This window comes from Benincasa hispida, chromosome 5 (assembly GCF_027475165.1).
Source record: "Benincasa hispida cultivar pf3 chromosome 5, pf3_genome.v1.1, whole genome shotgun sequence".
Taxonomy (NCBI): Eukaryota; Viridiplantae; Streptophyta; class Magnoliopsida; order Cucurbitales; family Cucurbitaceae; genus Benincasa; species Benincasa hispida.
Genome location: NC_143482.1, coordinates 31,156,292 through 31,177,328, shown reverse-complemented (window position 1 = coordinate 31,177,328; position 21,037 = coordinate 31,156,292). Strand labels below are relative to the sequence as shown.

At 31.2% G+C, this 21,037-nt stretch overlaps 1 protein-coding gene across 1 annotated transcript; it reads right to left on the bottom strand.

Moving 5' to 3' along the window:
• Window positions 1-3,122: 3,122 nt before the first annotated feature.
• Window positions 3,123-5,292, bottom strand: LOC150036035 (uncharacterized). Its single transcript, XM_090313551.1, has 3 exons — window positions 4,735-5,292; window positions 4,357-4,603; window positions 3,123-3,310 (listed from the first exon to the last, which is right to left on the bottom strand). Exons 1-3 carry the CDS (start codon window positions 5,290-5,292, stop codon window positions 3,123-3,125), a joined length of 993 nt encoding a protein of 330 aa, XP_090169677.1.
• Between the last annotated feature and the right edge of the window lie 15,745 nt (window positions 5,293-21,037).

Here is a 21,037-nt window from a genome sequence, read left to right as displayed (position 1 = left end):
TTAACCCACTAATTTGATTAAAGAAAATTTATGCAAGACAAAACTTAAATCATACAAGCTATGATAACTTCAAATCTAAAAACAATTTAATCAAGGACAAATTTAAATAACACACTAAAAATTAAATCATACAATTAGGAAAGATTAAAAAATAACTAAGACAAGAAGCAAAAAATTTGAAAACAAGAAACAAAAGAAAGAGAGGAAGAAAAAATACCGGGAATTATAGTGGTTCAGCAAATTGCCTACTCCACTCTCCAAGACTCTTCTTGGGTATTTTACTAAGTGATCCTCTTGCAAGTGAGGACCAAACCGACACACGACCCTCTTTTTACTAGGCTAAAGAGAACCCAAGATCCTTTTTACTGGTTCAGGATCAAACCAATTTCTTTTTCTCACAACCCAAGGTGTACCTACACCTTAATACAATTCCCAAAAAAATAAAAGAAAACCTCACAATATTACCTCTTGAAGGCTAAATACAGAAGTTGAGCACTAAAAAAAACTCACAAAAATAACTCTAGGCCAATTTAGGAGCAAGGAGGACAAGAATTTGAGAGCTTAAGACTTGATAGCTTTTGGTGTGTCAATGAAGAGTAAAATCAAGTCGAATTTATAGGCGAGGGGGATAAATTTTGGCCATTGGATATGATTGCAAATGAAAGGTAGAGATTGAATAAAAATAGAAAAGGAAAGGATTTGTAATTAAGAGAGAAATTGAAAAAGAATTTTGAAAGATTGGAATTATTGAGATTTGGAGAATAAAAAGGATTTGAAGGATGGCAATTTAGAAAGGAAATCAAATTTGAAAAGGCTCAAAAATCTTAACCCACGCCACGTGTCGCCATACTATTGATCCGTGTGTCAATTAACGATTTTTCCTCCTTTAAAAATCAGCTGCCACTTGTCATTATCTCATTTGTCCACGGTCGCCACGTCACTACCACTTTGTGCCACATCATCGCCATGTTAGCAAAAAGTGACTGGCTGGAGTGCCACGTCAACAATATTGACCGTTGGAGCACCACATCATCTGACACATAAGCTGCCACATCATCAACATGGACCGTTTTGTGTGCCACGTCAGCCGCCATGTCGGATGCCACGTGTCACTGCCACGTTGGATTACCTCTCCAATCTTCTTTTGCTTATAACTTTCTCGTTTGAACTCCAATTTGAGCGATTCAAATTTTGTTGGAATCGTCTTTCCAAGCTCTAAGAGATAGTGACTTTGAAATACTGAAAATATTAGTACAAAAAATCTGAGTTTGTTATCATCAAAATACTTGGTTTGATTGAAGCCTTAAAGCTAACAATATCCCCATTTTTTATGATGACAAACCACCATAATACTAAAAATACTTCTCCCCCTTTTGTTATCAACAAAAAGATATACAAGTGATTTTTCTCCCTCTCAATAAATTATAACATAAATTCATAGAAATATGAATAATGCTCCCCCTATCAAACATAATTAGGAACTTCTAATAATACCAAGTGCAAGTCTATTTTTATAAAAGGCTTCTTCATTTAATGCCTTTGTAAGAATATCTGCTACCTGGTTCTCAGTATTAACATAATTAATGCCAATATTCTTTTTTGCACATGCTCTCGAAGAAAATGATGTCTAATATCTATATGCTTTGTTTTAGAACGTTGAATGGGATTTTTAGTTAAATTAATTGAACTAGTATTATCACAAAAGATTTTTACTTGTTCAAAATTTGAACCAAAATCACGCAACGTTTGTTTCATCCATAAAACTTGAGAAAAACTAGTAGCAACAGCAATATACTCAGCCTCAATGGTAGATAATGCAACAAAATTTTGCTTTTTACTATACCAAGATACTAAAGAACTACGTAGAAAATGACATGTTCCACTAGTACTTTTTCTATCAGTTAGACTACCAGCAAAATCAGCATTAGAATATGCAATCAAATCTAAAGATGCATTTTTAGGAGACCATAAGCCTAAATCAATGGTACCAAGCAAATATTTAAAAATTCTTTTTACAGCATGCAAGTGCGATTCTTTAGGACATGATTGAAATCTAGCACACATGCATACACTAAACATAATATCAGGTCTACTCGCAATTAAGTAAAGCAAGGATCCGATCATACCTCTATAAGCTTTAATATCTACGTTTTACCTTTTTCATCCTTATCAAGCTTTGTAGTGGTACTCATCGGGGTCTTTGCTACTTTTGCATTATCGAACTTAAACCTTTTGAGTAGATCCCTTGTGTACTTCTCTTGATTTATGAAGATTCCATCTTCAAGTTGTTTAATTTGAAGCCCAAGGAAGAATTTAAGTTCTCTCATCATGCTCATTTCAAACTCACTATGCATACACTTAGAAAATTCCTACAAAGAGAAGAGTTAGTAGCACCAAATATAATATCATCAACATAGATTTACACTAATAAAATATTATTATCTTTAATTTTGATAAAAAGAGTAGTATCAATAAGTCCCATTTTAAAACCATTTTCTAGCAAAAATTTACTCAAACGGTTATACCAAGCTCTAGGAGCTTGTTTAAGACCATAAAGTGCTTTATTTAATTTAAAAACATGATTTGGATTATCAAAGCTTTCAAAACCAGGAGGTTATTCAACATACACTTCCTCCATTATGAAAGAATTTTGAGAAAGCACTTTTTACATCCATTTGAAGTAAATTAAAATTCTTATGAGACGCAAATGCAAGCAGCATGCGAATAGATTCTAATCTAGCAACAGGAGCAAATGTTTCCTCATAATCTATTCCTTCTTCTTGACTATAGCCTTGAGCAACAATATTACCAGATTCATCCATTTTATTTCTAAATATCTATTTAGTACCTATAATAGGATGATCACTAGAACGCGGGACTAGTTCCCACATATTATTTCTTTCAAATTGATTTAATTCTTCTTGCATAGCAATTAACCAGAACTCATCAGATTCAACATCTTTAAAGGATTTTGATTTAATTTGAGACACGAAAGCAACATTATTTAAAGCATTTAAAGAAGAGCGAGTTCTTACCCCTTGAGATACATCACCTATTATTAACTCCTGAGGATGGTGAGTGGAGAATCTCGAATCCTGAGGGAGGGATTTTTCTGGCTCTTTCTAAGATTCATTTGATACTGCTTCCTTATCTTTAATACTAAGATCTTCAACAGGTATTTCTAATTCATCACTAGCAGAAACTTTATTAGTGGCAACATGTGTTTCATCAAAAACAACATTCATTGACTCTTCAAGTACATGAGTTCTTTTATTAAAAACTCTATATGCTTTACTACATGTAGAATATCCTAAGAATATGCCAATGTCCGTTTTTTACTCAAACTTTCCAAGTTTCCCTTTGTCTTTCAAAATAAAATATTTGCAACCAAAGACTTTGAAATAGCTAATATTTGGAGTTTTATTATTAAAAAGCTCATAAGGAGTTTTATCTAAAACATGTCTTATTAAAACACGATTCATTACATAAGATGCAATATTAACAGCTTCAGCCCAAAAAGATTTTGGTAAATCATATTCATTAACCATGGAGGTAGCTAATTCTTGTAAAGATCGATTTTTCCTTTCTACAACACCATTTTGTTGAGGTGTTTTTGGAGAGGAAAAATCATGAGAAATTCCATTTTCTTCACAAAATTTTTCAAAATAAGCATTTTCAAATTCTCTCCATGATCACTTCTAATTTTCGAAATCATAAAACCTTTTTCATTTTGAATTCTTTTTGAAAAGCTAATAAAAGATTTTAAAGCTTCATCCTTATGAGAAAAAAATAAAACCCAAGTAAATCTCGAAAAATCATCAACTATAACAAAAACATAATGTTTTCCACTTAGACTTGCAACACTAGTAGGTCCATATGTAACAATTGCAAAGGTCTAGAAGTAGAAACCATTTTCTTTGGTTTGAAAGAAGACTTAGTTTGTTTACCCATTTGACAAGCATCACAAACTTTATCTTTTTCAAAGTTTAATTTTGGAAGACCTCTAACAAGGGATTTCTTAGAAATATTTGAAATTAAATGCATGCTAGCATGACCGAACCTTCTATGCCATAACCACGAATCTTCATGCAATGCAGATAAACATTTATTTTTTTACTATAGGACAATCTAATAGATCAATAGTATAAACATTTTTATCTCTGTTTCCTACAAACATAACTTTTCCATCACATGCATTTTTTATTGTACAATTTTTATCACTAAAAATTACTCTATATCCTTTATCACATAATTGAGTAATACTTAATAAATCATGCTTTAAACCATCACCCAACAAAAAATTTTCAATAAGAAAATTTGAACCGTTACTAATATTACCTTTGCCAACAATCTTACCTTTTTTATTGTCATTGAAGGTAACGTATACTCCATCTTTATTTTCTAGGTATGTGAATTTTGTGTGGTCCCCAGTCATATGTTTTGAACATCCACTATCCAAGTACCACTTATTCTTTACGGATCTCAAACATACCTCATCGTCGTCGTCGTCGTCATCTCTAAAAGCCACAATGCACAGATTTGCTACTTCTTCCTCGCTTTTAGATTCGCTTTCATCGCTTTCATCCCAAGTAGCTTTCACGGCCTTCTTGTTTTTTTTTTTGAAATGGCTTTTCTTTGAGGACAGTCCCACTTCATGTATCCGGGTTTTTTGCATTCATAACAGATGATTCTATCTCTTTTGCTCTTTTCTCCTTTGCCTTCTTGATTGTTGACTTTCTTTGAGAAGTTCATTTTCCTAAAATGTTTTTTGAACTTCTTGATCAAGTAAGCGAACTCCTCATCATTTAGTTCAACTTCAGTTTCAGAGTCCTCGTGAACTTGAGTGGACTTTAATGCTAGGCTCTTCTTTTTGACATCTTCTTCCACATTGGTCTTCATGATTATCTCATGTGTCATTACAGATCCAACGAGCTCCTCTAGTGGAAGTTTTGAGAGGTCTTTTGCTTCTTGAATCGCCGTCACCTTAGCTTCCCAACTCTTAGGCAATGATCTAAGAATTTTTCTCACATTTTCAGAGGTGGTATAATATTTTCCTAATCCCTTCAAAGCATTAACAATGTTAGTGAACCTAGTAAACATTTCAGATATAGTTTTATTTACATCTATTTTAAACAATTCATAATTATGAACTAACATGCTAATCTTTGACTCGTTAACTTGATTAGTTCCTTCATGAGTTACTTCAAGCATATCCCAAATTTCTTTAGCAGAATTACATGCAGAGACTCGATTAAACTCATCATGACATAAAGCACAAAACAGACAATTCATGGCTTTAACATTAATAGAAAACTTCTTTTTATCTTCATCATTAAACTCTTTTTCTTCCTTAGGAATATCTTTATTATCAACTATCTTAGTAGGAATTAAAGGGCCATTAGAAACAATTTCCCATAGATTATAGTCAATAGAAATCAAATAAATTCTCATCCTAGTTTTCCACCATGCATAATTATTTCCATCAAACAAAGGTGGCCTAGTGGTAGATTGACCTTCACCATACCCATTTATTCCAGTAGTTGTCATAAGCTCGAACAATTAAGTTTTTCGAAAAAGGAAGAGAATATAATAATTTTTTTTAAAGATTTTTATAAAGAGAAATACTTTTCCAAAATTTAGATTTTAATCAAAAATATTTCAAAGATTAAGAAGTAGAGAAAAATAAAAGGTTTTAATAACCAATTTTCAAGAAAAAATTTCTAATGAAAACGACTTTTAAAACTCATTTTTTCAAACTTTTTGCAAAAACTAGAAAAATTCCAGATTTAATAAGATTAAAAATACAGAATGTAAAATCATGAAAAAAATTACAAAACCTTTTTGAAATAAGAGAACCGAGCTACCATACCAATTGTAGGATCTAAAGGCAACACTAGGGGGGGTGAATAGGGTTGACTACCAATTTTTTAAAAAATAATTTTATCTTCAAACAATGCTCAATAAAGTTAACCTACTAATTTGATTAAAGAAAATTTATGCTGCATTAGCTACAAAAATAGAACATTGAATGCATAATTAACGCAAAATAAGACAAAACTTAAATCATGTAAGCTATGATAACTTCAAATTTAAAAATAATTTAATCAAGGATAAATTTAAATAACACACTAAAAATTAAATCATGCAATTAGGAAAGATTAAAAAATAAATAAGAGAAGAAGCAAAATATTTGAAAACAAGAAATCAAAGAGAGAAAGGAAGAGAAAACACAGGAAATTATAGTGGTTCGGCAAATTGCGTACTCCACTCTCCAAGACTCCTTATTGGGTATTTCACTAAGTGAACCTCTTGCAGGTGAGAACAAAACCGACACAGGACCCTATTTTTCCTAGGCTAAAGAGAAACCCAAGATCCTTTTTCCTAGTTCAAGATCAAACCAATTTCTTTTTCTCACAACCCAAGGTGTACCCACACCTTAAGACAATTCCCAAAAAAATAAAAGAAAACTTCACAATATTACCTCTTGAAGGCTAAATATACAAGTTGAGCACTTAAAAAAAAACTCACAAAAATAACTCTAGGCCAATTTAGGAGCAAGGAGGACAAGAATTTTAGAGTAGAGAGAATTGAGAGCTTAAGACTTGATAGCTTTTGGTGTGTCAATGAAGAGTAAAATCAAGTCGAATTTATAGGCGAGGGGGATAAATTTTGGCCATTGGATATGATTGCAAATGAAAGGTGGAGATTGAATAAAAATAGAAAAAGAAAGGATTTGTAATTAAGAGAGAAATTGAAAAGGAATTTTGAAAGATTGGAATTATTGAGATTTGGAGAATAAAAAGGATTTGAAGGATGACAATTTAGGAAGGAAATCAAATTTAAAAAGGCTGAAAAATCTTAACCCGTGCCACGTGTCGCCATACTATTAATCTGCGCGTCAATTAACGATTTCTCCTCCTTTAAAAATCAGCTGTCACTTGTCATTATCTCATTCGTCCACGGTCGCCATGTCAGCAATATTGACCATTGGAACGTCACGGCATCCGACATGCCTGCTACCACGTCATCAATATGGATCGTTTGTGTGCCACGTCAGCCGCCATGTCGGATGCCATGTCAGCAAGTTGCCATGTGTCACTGCCACATTGGATTTCCTCTCCAATTTTCTTTTGCTTATAACTTTCTCGTTTAAATTCTGATTTAAGTGATTCAAATTGCTTGGAATCGTTTTTCTGAGCTCTACAAGATAGTGACTCTGAAACAGTGAAAATGTTAGTACAAATAATATGAGTTTGTTATCATAAAAATACTTGATTTGATTGAAGCCCTAAAGCTAACAATTACTATAATGTATTTGATACATTATAATATCAAGTTTACTTGAGAGAAATTAAATATTTGAATATGATTCAAATATTAATTATGTTAATTGCATTCATATAATTAAATTTAATATAAATGGGATTTATATTAAATATCATTGTTGAGAGAATTAAACTATAGGTTATATTGTATCCATTGTATTGTATACAATATTAAACTATAGGTAATATGTTATATTTGATATAACATATAGTTTAATATATATTGTATAATAAAAAGGTTATCATATACGTATATATTAAAGTTTTTATTCAAATTATTTTATTTATGTGAATTATTATTATTTTAAATAATTTTAGGGAGGGAGTTGTAACTCTCTCCCCCTTTTTTTCTTTACATCATGAGAGTGAGAAGCAATTCATTCTTTCCTTTCCTTCTTCCTAAAGAACATTATGTAACGGTTATGTAGGTTTTCAATCTCTTCCCAGTCGCTTGCTCTTATCTCATAAAAATCATTGTCTACCAAAATAGTCAGAGTCCACATCTCCTAGATTCTCATCCAGAGAATACAGAAACTTCCACGTGGTGGTGTCCTTTCGGTTCGAGGGGTTTTACTTGAAGAACAGTTCTTCAAAGGCAAGAGTTTCTAAAGCCATTTTTTATTCCATAATTTTGTTTTAAGCGTGTTGTAATTATCTCTTAAATGTATAATTTGTATGTTTTGTTTTCTGTAAAATTTAATTATGTAAATTTTGCATTTGGGACCAATCCCGTCTTCCGCTCAAGGACCTTCAATGGTTCCTTCACTTTTTTCTTAGCAACACTTGCCAAATTAAAGTACATGGACTTACAGACTCAATAGCAAAATTTAAATACCCAAAACAATGAGCCCTTACAATTTTGATCTCATCAAAATAGTAAACTAAAGTTTCAAAATTCGAAAACATCTATTTTGCAATCCAACATTCAAAATGTAGAAATTCACCCACCCTTTCTCTTATTTTCGTTTCAAAAGAGGAAATCAAAGGCACAACCTAGCTCGGATACCAATTGAAGGAACTGAATTCCTCACGAAAGCATGTGAACGTTGTGCAATGGACAGTCAATTTTGAAAACTCCAAAAACAAAGAAATAATAAAGAAACATAGGATAAACGTTTAAATTATACAACATGCATTTTAAGAGGAAAAAGATGTGAATAACTTATCCTTGTAGAAATTTCTTCTTAATGTATTTTCTCTCTATGAAAAGGTCTTCTCAATATTCACAAACACCAAACTCTCTATCAAACGAAAAAAAAAAAACTTTTTCACGAGCAAGAATAGCCATGAGTAGTGAATGGGACACAACCACTCAATAACCTTGCTATTCTCTAGAATAAACACCAAGGATGTGTAGGCTCCTTGTTTTGGAAGGGGGAGTGAAATTTGTTTAGGAGAGATTTTGTTGTTCAAAGAATTCTTTTTGCAGAAGGAAAATTATATTCCTTCTGTATTCTCCTTCTCATTTTTAACGAGAGAACTGGGGGAGATTGTAACTCCCTCCACCACTATCGAAGCTATTTTGATTTTTATTAGATAGTATATATATATACCCATCTATCTGTGTGTGTATTATTAAATTATTCTAAAATTAAATATCACATATTTAATATCTTTGAATCATATTCAAACCACACTCTCTCATATAACATATAGTTGTAATATAAATTCCATTCATATTAATTTAAACTTATAGTTTTATATGAATCTTACTCATATAGATAATATTTGAATGTTATTCAAATATTTATCTTTCTTTTATTATAAAGTATAATTTAGAATCTCATTCATATAATGTATCTATATACATTATATTAATTGTATTTTATACAATTAATTTCCTCATTTAATCGAATAATTTAAATTAATCCAAAACTTATTAATACATATTTTTAACCCTTGATGAGCTACCAAGGGGAACTTGTGGACCTACAGATTATAAGCTCTAACGATTCAAGATTAATTGATTAAACACTTAAATTAAATTAATCAACATTCATAATCTGCGAGTAACTCCACTAAAGACCCACAATTGCACTCTTCGTGTTATTAATATATTTTTGTGTCTATGAATAGAATCAATCAACAGTAAGTCAACCCTTCACGAATTACTCGTCACTGCAACAAGGTCAAATTATCATTTTAACCCTGTAGTTACATCTAACTCCTTAAGTATCGCTGATTCCTCTAATGAACAAACAGTTTATAGTCTAACTATAAACTAATTCCTCTCGGACAAGTGAAAGGGTGAGGCCTCAATGTTTAAGACCCATAATCAACTATAAGGGAGTAATCCATCTACATACCCTAATGACAGGAAGGAGTAAATTTCATTTTGCATAACTGTTTTTCCAGCTCCATACTCAGACAAAATCCTAAAATGGTAGGCTTATTAAGTCCGCGTATCTGGTTAATCTCACAAATACAGATAAAAAAATTGCCCTTGTAGGCAAGAATTTACAACTCACTCAAGATTAAGGTCGAGTCACCTATGGTCAACTCCAAATATGTTTAAGTTACATAACATAACATTTTATCTTAGTTTATTGGATTAGATTAATGCAAACTAAATGTAGAATAAGATATTATTTTATTAAACAAATAATTCGTTACAACTTTACAAATTACAAATCTCATGAGATTTAGGGTAGCAACCCCAACAAAATTATCATAATAAATACGTATTGCACTTGCAAACTTTGGCCATAATGAAATATCTTCAAGAGAAATTTGAAATCATCTAGCTTCGTTGCTTTACTAAGAGTTGTAAACTCTAATCTTATAGTTAAAACGTGCTATACACATATATTTTGAAGATTTCCATGTTACAACTACTCCACCAGATAAAAATATATTGACTTCTTGATTTAGTCTCCATGCTATAAAAAAAAATATAATTAGCATCACTAAATCCTTGTAATATATATGGATACATCGTATAATGCAATACATGAATGAACTCGTATGAGGAGAACCTTGAGCGGAAGGAGATCAACCAAATTCAATTAATTGCTCGTAAGTACAACTGGGCTAAATTATCGTTTTGCCCCTATAGTTACATCTAACTCCTTAAGTACTACTGATTCCTCTAATGAATCATAGTCCTACTATGACTAACCCCTCTCGGGCCAAGAGAGGGTGTGGCGCCACATTGTTCAAGACCCATAATCTGCCCTTAAAGGAGCAATTTATCTACTTACCCCTGCTTTGGGGAATGAGTGAATTCAATCTTATGTAGCTATGTTCCCAGCTATCCAATCAGATGAATTTCCAAAATGGTAGGCTTGTTGAGTTGCCTATATGGCCACTCTCACCCATAGAAATCAAAGGACTACACTCATAGGCAGGAGTTCACAACTCATTCAGGATTCAGGTCATGTTACCTATGGTCATCTCGGTGAAATATATGTCTATATTATGAACGGTGTTATATAATGAGACTAAACATTTCGTGGTTTGGTCTTATACAAACTTCTTTGTATAGAATATCCTCGCTCACATGTCTAATACATTAATGATCAAGATCAGATCGTTTGTAGCACTTTACAACAGTTGTAACACCTACAAAGCGGGTCATACTCGTAATGTCACCAGGGTAAGGTACTCAGCCTTATCCTGTTAGAACCAGAGAACACTCAGCGGAAGTGAAATAGATCAATAAACATTCTAATTCATTAATTTTGGATTTAAATTAAGCATGCTCATAAACTAATAAGAGGTTTTCATGTACCTTTGTAGAACCACTTGAATCTCGATTTGAACTACAACTCTTCTCCAAACCAACATGTGAACTACCTCAAGGCCTTCCCTACTATTCTCTTAGTACCTTAGATTGAGTTGTGAGACTCAAAATAAGTTTGATTAAAGGAAATTTTGAGAAGAAGATCACTGCTACACCATGTAAGAAGACATTTTCCAACCTTAAGTTTTTCAGCAAAAACTCATATGTTGCATCAGTTTCATGCTCCATTTCCACTTTAATCTTCTCTTGTAAGATCATCATGCAAAGAAAATTGCTACATGAAATGCACCTCATGCTTGGAAACTTGACTCAAGGAAATGGTGAAAAATGAGTGAGCAAGTTGGAATGGAAGTGGAGAAATCCCACTTTTTCCATTTTCCAACTTTTCAATTTTGTTTTACAAATTGATTTCCGAAATCATTTTTTGTTTTCAAAATTGAAAACTTTATTAATCTTACAAAATTAATTCATTAATTAATTTTCTAATAAAATTAATAATAAATAAATAATTAAACAATTTAATTAATTCTAATTAATTTAATATCAAATATTAAATTATTTTTTCAATAATTCCTCCATCATGAATCTCTATTCAAGAATTTAACATTTAAATCATATTTAAATATTAATTGATTCTCCAATTCCGTTTAATTCTGAAATTAAACGTGTAATTATATCACATATAATTACTAATTCCCTTAATTCTATTTTGAACGTTTCAAATTAACTTATCATTCTACTCTAAGGCTAATCTATTTACGAGCTAGTAGGGGACCTCGTAGACCTACAGATCATGGGCTCCAACATTCCGAGATTAATTGATTAAACTCTTTACACCGAATTAATCCCCATTCGTTAACTGCTGGGTCACTCCATTAATGCCCAGAGTTGCATTCCTCTCACTATAGATATATTATGTCCACTCGATATAACCATGATTAGTAAGTTAACCCTTCACAGGTTGTTCGTAATAACAGCTGGGTCAAATGCCTATTTAACCCAGAGATTATCTCTTGTTTCTTAAGTCCCACTAGTCCTCTAATGAACAATTAGTTTGTGATCTGATCAACAAATCGAATCCCTCTTGGGCCAATGAGAGGGTTGGGCCCTTTGTTCAAGACCCGGAGCCAGCACTTAAGGGAACAACCACTCTACTATCCCTAAAAGCGGGTAGGAGTGAATTCCATCTTGCACCTTATGTCCTCAGCTATCTATCCTTTCTTACCCTTGTAATGGAGGTTTATTGAGCCGACGTTGTTGAGCCAACCCCCGTCTATGTAAATCTAAGGATAATCCCGAATAAACAGGAGTTCATAGTTAGCTCAGGATTAAGGTCAAGTTACCTAGGTCATTGCTTTGAAATAGTCAGTCTTAAACAGTAAACAACATTATAAAGTAAGAGTGACTAATTTCGTGTTCCGATCTTGTACAAACCCATTGTACAGGATACCCTCACTTCTTATATCATAACATGTACGAATTAGGATCACATCGTCTGTAGCACTTTACAACTCCTTGTAATAACTACAGAGTGGGCCACATCCGATAGTGTTACCAGAATAAGGCACCCAACCTTATTCATATATTATAGACCATTTTGACTATTTACTCAAACCTGATCCACTTTTATGTCTCCATATAAAGTTCAAGTACTCATGTAATAGTCATGGATCTTTTTGTTTTTTTGATTTATTTATAAAACAAAATAAGCAATTCATATATTCAATAACAACTTATTGAATTTTCAGAATAAGTTGTATTGTTTACAAATCACGAGTTTTAGGACATAAAACCCAAAATATCCATCTACTACAGATCATTTAGGTTATCACTTAAACATGATCCACCCATATGTTTCCACATACATGTTTAAATTACAAAGATAACCTTGGCTGTTAGTTTATTGGTTTGTGGTTAATGCAACTAAAATATCACATATTTTTAGACAATGAATAAAGTATCGAATACTTTATTAAATACAAAATAAGTTTGTTCATACAATGTTTACAAGCTATAGAACCCTACGATATTATTTAGAGCATCAACCCCAACAATCTCCCACTTGACCTAAAGTTAATGGGGTACACAATATAATAAAAATACAAACTACACAAACAATAAACTAGGGCACAACACGCCTAGTACAATATCTCCCACTTATCCTAGTCTAGACGTGGTCTGTCCCATAGACCCATATGTTGGCTTTTTGGCCTTAATCTTAAATTAATTAATTTTAATTAATTAATTAATCAATGTTTTGATGATAACCAACTCAATTTTTAATTACTGAAAATCTTAGTGTTTTAATATGTCCATAGCGTAGAGCTCGGAACAACTATTCCAACACCTCTTGAATCACTCAAATTAGAGCTAAAACGAAGACGATATGACCGAAACAAGTCTATAGAGAAAATACCGTGGTGGATGACGTGGCATAACCAGACCATTTGCATATAGACATGTGGTAGCATATTGGTTGAATGATGGATCATTAAGAGATAAACATATGATGGAATTTTGATTTTTGGATTGATTTAAAATAAAAAACATTGAAATTTAAAAGAAATTTAAATGGAAAATAAATTTAATATTATTTTATGTTTGTGTCTAACGGCTAGTTTTTTACACATGGTATATATATTTTTTTAATTTTTGGATTGACTTTAAAGAGAATAAATTTAAAAAGAAAATGAATTAAAAGGAAAATCAATTTAATATTATTTTATGTTTGTGTCTAACGGCTAGTTTTTGACACATGGTATGTTTTTTTTTTTTTTTTGGATTAATTTTAAAAAGAAAAGGAATTTCAAAAGAAAAGAAATTTAATATTATATGTTGTTTGTATCTAACGACTAGTTTAGTTTAAAATCTCCACCATTGATTTTTCTCTTCCAAAATCCAATGGTCCAAATTAATTGTGGTTTCTAAAAATTTTTCCATCTCTATATAAACCTTCTTCCTGTCCAAATTTTAAACCAACAAATTTTACATTTCATAATCCTCCAAAACTCAAAAGTTCCATTGTTTCTCTCTCTAAGTTCCCAATTTTTTTTCATCTTATTCTTGAGAGAGTGTTATTGTATGTGAGGATAAACTTGTTGAATTCTTAAACTTGTAAATCCACTATAGTGAGAGTTGTATTGTTTTCTTCAAAAATTCCAACATTTGTAACAGTTTGATCCTAAACTGTGGAAAGGATCGGGTTTGATCTTGAACCCGTAAAAAGAGCGGTGGTGTAACGGTTAGGCTCTAATCCGTGGAAAGAGTTGGAAAAATTTTATTCAAATTCCCAAGAGGCGCTTGGGGAGTGAAATAGGTCAAGTTTGACCGAACCACTATAAAAATTATGGTGTCTTATTCTCTAACTCTTTCCTTTTTATTTTTGCAATTAATTTAAGCAATTATTGTATGTTTTAGTTTGTTCTTATTTATTTATTAAAATTTGATAGAATTAAATTATCACATTTTTTGTCATCTTATTTGTTGCATAATTTGAATTTTTCTTATTATTTATACAAAGTGTATTAATTAGTTTAATTGGGTTAATTTAAAAAAAATATTAATTAAACCCTATTCACCCCCCCTCTAGGGTTGCCATATCAATCCAACAATTGGTATCAGAGTGGGCTAATCTTCTTGAAATATTTATTTCTTGATAAACTTAATTGTTTTTGAGCTATGACAACTTTAGGTTTTATCCCTTTTACCGATAGTCAATCTATTACAAAGTCTCCTTTCTTTAATGGTACTAATTATAGTTATCGGAAAAATAGAATGAGATTTTTCTTGCTTTCTATTGATTATGATTTATGGGATATTGTTGAGGAAAGTTTTAAAATTCCAACAAAAGATGTTGATGGTGTTAGCACTATAAAATCTAAGGAAGAATGGTCAATAAATGAAAAGAAAGCATGCTCTTTAAATGCCAAAGCTATTAATTGCTTATTTTGTGCTTTGAATGAAGTTGAGTATAATAGAGTATCTATTTGTAAAACCGCTAAAGAGATATGGGATAAATTAGAAATTACTCATGAAGAAACTAGTCAAGTAAAAGAAACAAAGATTGACATGTTAGTTCATCAATATGAAATGTTTAAAATTGATGAAAATGAAGCTATTTTCAATATGTTTATTAGATTTACTAACATTGTCAATGCTTTAGAAGGACTTGGGAAAAAGTACTCAAATCTTGAGAAGATAAAGAAGCTATTGTGGTCTTTGCCTAAACAATGGGAGGCTAAAGTCACCGCCATTCAAGAAGCAAAGGATCTCAAATCTCTCTCCATTGATGAACTCATGGGCTTGATGTTGACGCATGAGATAAAGATCAAGAAAAACATGGAGGATGAGAAGAAAAAGAAAGAAAAGAGTAGACCATCTCTTTAGAAGTTGACTCCCAAGATGAAGATGACCTTGATGAAGATGATGTTGCCTATATTTCACGTAAGTATAAGAACTTCATCAAGAGAAAGAAGCAATTCAAGAAGTATCTCTCCAACCAAAAAGATTCAAAAGGTGAAAAGAGCAAAAAGGATGAGGTAATATGCTATGAATGCAAGATGCCGGGTAATTTAGAATCGATTGTCCTTTTCTCAAATCATCCAAGAAATCCAAGAAGAAAGCAATGAAAGTTACTTGGGATGATAGTGATGAAAGCGAAAGTGGTAGTGATAATGAAGAAGTGGCCAATTTTTGCTTCGTGGCTCATAGTGACAAAGAGGATGAACAAAATGATGAGGTAACTGTAGAACCTCTTTCTTATAATGAATTGTTCGAAGCTTTTGAAAATATGCAAAATGATTTAGAAAAATTTAGTTCAAAGTATGTTGTGCTTAAAAAGAAATATAATGTTTTATCTAGTAAAAATAAGTCTTTACTTGAAGAAATTGCTTGCTTAAAAGAGAATGAGCATGATGCCATGCATGTTAATGAAATGAATATCTCTTGTGACAAGCATGCTTTTGATTGTGATGAGAAAAATGTCTTGCTTGACAAAGTTAAATTTCTTGAGCATGATAGTTGTGAAAAAGATAATTTGATTAAATTACTCAAAGAAAAGAAATTTAGTGCTTTGCAAGAACTTGATAAGGCTAAAGAATTTATTAAAAAGTTGACAATAGGTGCTCAAAGATTAGACAAGATAATTGGAGTAGGCAAGCCTTTTGGTGATAAAAGAGGTTTAGGCTATATTGATGAATGTTCTACTCCTTCAAGTTCTAAAACTATCTTTGTTAAAGCATCTCATAATATGCCTAAGCTTAATATGCCTAAGGTTGTGTCTAAGCATGTTAAATCTAACTTTGTTCCTATATGTTATTATCGTGGTGTTGAAGGCCATATTAGACCTAAGTGTTTTAAATTGAAATATGCTCATACTACTTCTCCAAAAAGAAATTATTCTCAAAGGGCAAAGTTTCAAAATGCTCTAAGGAGTAATTTCTCCAATAAAAGTAGAGTGTATAAATTTGTTGTAAGAGATAAATCTTTGCATAATATTGTTTGTTTCTCATGTGGCAAGTTTAGACATACAACTTATTCTTATTACTTGTCTAAATCCAATGCCTTAAATGTCTATGCAAAAATGAAATGGATTCCCAAGTTTGTCAATGTTAACCATCTAGGACCCAAACAAGTGTGGGTACCAAAGAATCAAACTTGAACATTTGTGTTTGTAGGTTTGTTTGAAAGTCTCTAAGAAAAACAAGTGGTACTTGGATAGTGGTTGCTCGACGCACATGACGGGAGACCCATCGAAGTTTGTCTTTCTCTCCAAAAAGGATGGAGGTCTTGTAACCTTTGGTGACAACAAGAAAGGTAAAATAATTGGTAAAGGTGGTATAGGTAATGAATCTTCTATTTCAATTGAAAATGTACTTTTGGTTGATGGTTTGAAGTATGATTTACTTAGTATTAGTCAATTGTGTGATAAAGGCTTTAGAGTTGTGTTTGATAAAAAGAATTGCATCACTGAAAATGCTAGTGATAGAAAAGTTATATTTGTTGGAAATAGAGATGAAAATGTTTATACTATTGATTTGAATGATTGTCCTATTAATGATAAATGTTTATCGGCTTTGCATAATGATTCTTGGTTATGGCATAGAAGACTAGGACATGCTAGCATGCACTTAATTTCAAATATTTCCATGAATTCTTTGGTTAGAGATCTTCCCAAATTTAAATTTGAAAAAGACAAAGTTTGTGAAGCTTGTCAAATGAGTAAGCAAACAAAGTCCTCTTTCAAATCTAAAAATGTAATCTTTACAACTAGACCCCTTCAACTATTACACATGGACTTATTTGGCCCTTCTAGAATTGCTAGTTTTGGAGGGAACTATTATGCCTTAGTGATAGTTGATGATTTTTCAAGATTTACTTGGGTTTTGATGCTAAAACATAAGGATGATGCTTTGAAAAGTTTTTCTAGTTTTGCAAAAAGAGTTCAAAATAAAAAAGGTTTTTTGCTTTCTAAAATTAGGAGTGATCATGGAGGAGAATTTGATAGCAATATTTTTTAAACTTTTTGTGAAGAAAATAGTTTTTCTCATAATTTCTCCGCTCCAAGAACTCCTCAACAAAACGGTGTAGTTGAAAGAAAATTTCGTACTTTGCAAGAATTTGCTAGATCAATGTTGCATGAGTATGGTTTACCTACATACTTTTGGGCGGAAGCCGTTAACACCGCTTGTTATATTTTAAAAAGAGTTTTAATTAGACCTTCTTTAGATAAAACTCCTTATGAACTTTGGCATAACAAAATTCCAAATATTGGGTATTTCAAAGTTTTTGGTTGCAAATGTTTTATTTTGAATAACAAAGAAAAACTTGGAAAATTTGATTCTAAGACAGATGTTGGTATTTTCCTTGGCTATTCCTCTACTAGTAAAGCTTATAGAGTTTTCAATAAAAGAACTTTAGTAATTGAAGAATCTATGCATGTAGTATTTGATGAATCTTGCAATGTTATTTCTAATGAGCCTATTTATAGTGATGTTTTAGAAGGAAATTTTGGAGATTTACTTGTTAGTGTCAAAGGCAAGGAAATTGATTCAAGTAAGCAATAGGTGAGCTTATTCGAAAATAACGAAGTTGGTTCTTCATCCATGCATAAAGAGTGGAGGTATGCTCCTTCCCATCTCAAAGAATTAATTCTTGTTGGTCTCGAAAAAGGTGTGAAAACTCGTTCCTCTCTTAATATGTTTAATAATCTTGCTTTTGTTTCTCAAATTGAACCAAAATGTTTTAAAGTTGCCAAAAATGATGAATTTTGTATTTTAGTTATGCAAGAAGAATTAAATCAATTTGAAAGGAATAAAGTTTGGGAGTTAGTCCCTAGGCCCTCTCATGCTTCTATAATTGGAACTAAATGGGTCTTCAGAAATAAAATGGAAGAAAATGAAAATATCATTAGAAATAAAGCTAGACTTGTAGCTCAAGGTTATTATCAAGAGGAATGAATAGATTATGAAGAAACTTTTGCACCCATTGCTAGATTAGAAGCTATTAGAATATTGCTTGCTTTTGCTTCTTATAAGAATTTCATTTTGTATCATGGAGGAAGTTTATATAGAACAACCTCTAGGGTTTGAAAGTTTTGATTTTTTTAATCATGTCTATAAGTTGAAAAAGACTCTTTATGGCTTAAAACAAGCTCCAAGAGCTTGGTATGATAGACTTAGTAATTTCTTGCTTGAGAATGGATTTAAAATGGGTAAAATTGATACTACTCTTTTTATTGAGACTAAAGAAAATGATATGCTTTTAGTACAAATATATGTGGATGATATTATTTTTAGTTCTACTAATCCATCTTTGTGTGAAGAATTTTCTAAGTGTATGCATAGTGAATTTGAGATGAGTATGATAGGAGAACTTAGCTTCTTCCTTGGACTCCAAATCAAACAACTCAAGGATGGTATTTTCATAAGTCAAGAAAAATACACAAGGGATTTGCTCAAAAGATTCAAATTCAATGAAGGTAAAATTGCAAAAACTTCTATGAGCACATCCACTAAGCTTGACAAGGATGGTAAGTGTGTGGATATAAAAACTTATAGAGGTATGATTGGATCTTTACTTTATTTAACCGCTAGTAGACCCGATATTATGTTTAGTGTATGTCTTTGTGCTAGATTTCAATCTTGTCCTAAGGAATCACATTTACATGCTGTTAAAAGAATTTTTAAATATTTGATTGGTGCTATTGATTTAGGCTTATGGTATCCTAGAAATGTTGAATTTAATTTGGTAGGATATTCCGATGCGTATTTTGCGGGTAGTTTACTTGACCATAAGAGTACTAGTGGGACTTGTCAATTTCTTGGTAGTTCCTTAGTTTTTTGGTTTAGTAAAAAACAAAATTCAGTTGCTTTATCCACTACCGAAGTAGAATATATTGCAGTTGCTAGTTGTTGTGCTCAAATTCTTTGGATGAGCAAACTCTTTGTGATTTTGGATTAAAGTTTGATAATGTGTCTATATTTTGTGATAATACTAGTGCTATTAATTTGACTAAAAATCCTATACATCATTCTAGAACTAAGCATATTGATATTAGGCATCACTTTATTAGTGAGCATGTGCAAAATGATAATATTACTAGGCTCTAATAATCAATTAGCGGATATTTTTACCAAGCCTTTGAATGAAGAAAACTTTTGCAAAAATAGGCTTGAGCTCGGTATTATTCGTTGTGATGCCTCTTGATTTTATAATTTTACTTGTTAGATTTTTTAGAAGGCATTTTGATAGGGGGAGATATGGAAAGCATGTGTTAATATTGTTAGGGGGAGTTGTGCTAAATTTATGTTCATGTTTTTAAGGGAAACATTTATGTAGTTCTAAATTTTTCTTAATTATTATTTTTGATGATTCCAAAGGAGGAGAAGTTTAAGAAAAATATGCTATAAATTTGTTATGATTTTGATTATATTAATTAGGGGGAGAATTTATTTTTTTTTTTAGTGAATTTTAAGAATGATATTTATGGTGCTATGTTGAATTTTATTATGTGTTACATATGGTTTACATGTATTTCAATGTATTTTTCTTGAATGGTTTGTCATCATAAAAAAAGGGGGAGATTATTGGCTTTTTGGCCCTTAATCTCAAATTAATTAATTTTAATTAATTAATTAATCAATGTTTTGATGATAACAAACATAATTTTTAATTACTGAAAATCTTAGTGTTTTAATATGTCCATACGTAGAGCTCGGAACAACGATTCCAACACCTCTTGAATCACTCAAATCAGAGCTAAAATGAAGACGATATGACCGAAACAAATCTATAGAGAAAATACCGTGGTGGATGATGTGGCATTATCAGACCATTTGCATGTAGACATGTAGCACCATATTGGTTGAATGGTTGATCATTAAGAGATTAACATATGATGGACTTTAGATTTTTGGATTGATTTAAAATAAAAAAAAATTAAAATTTAAAAGAAATTTAAAAGGAAAATAAATTTACTATTATTTTATGTTTGTGTCTAACGACTAGTTTTACACATAGTATGTTTTTTATTTTTGAATCGACTTTAAAGAGAATGAATTTAAAAAGAAAAGGAATTTAATATTATTTTATGTTTGTGTCTAACGGCTAGTCTTTAACACATGGTATGTTTTTTATTTTTGGATTGTCTTTAAAGAGAATAAATTTAAAAAGAAAATGAATTAAAAGGAAAATGAATTTAATATATTTTATGTTTGTGTCTAACGGCTGGTTTTTGACACATGGTATGTTTTTATTTTTTTTTATTAATTTTAAAAAGAAAATAAATTTCAAAAGAAAAAGAATTTAATATTATATTTTGTTTGTATCTAACGACTAGTTTAGTTTAAAATCTCCACGATTGATTTTTCCTTTCCAAAATCCAATGGTCCAAATTATTGTGGTTTCTAAAAATTTTTCCATCTTTATATAAACCATTTTCCTCTCCAAATTTTAAACCAACAAATTTTAC

Bases quoted from the DNA above. Each gene is read 5' to 3' on its own strand.
- LOC150036035 (XM_090313551.1), bottom strand. From the start codon at position 5,292: ATGAATTGTCTGTTTTGTGCTTTATGTCATGATGAGTTTAATCGAGTC. The intron at 4,604-4,734 runs GTCAACAATCAA...AAAAACAAGAAG, and splicing joins AAATGAACTTCTCAAAGAAA to GCCGTGAAAGCTACTTGGGA. The intron at 3,311-4,356 runs GTAAGATTGTTG...GCATATTCTTAG, and splicing joins CTTCAATGACAATAAAAAAG to GATATTCTACATGTAGTAAA.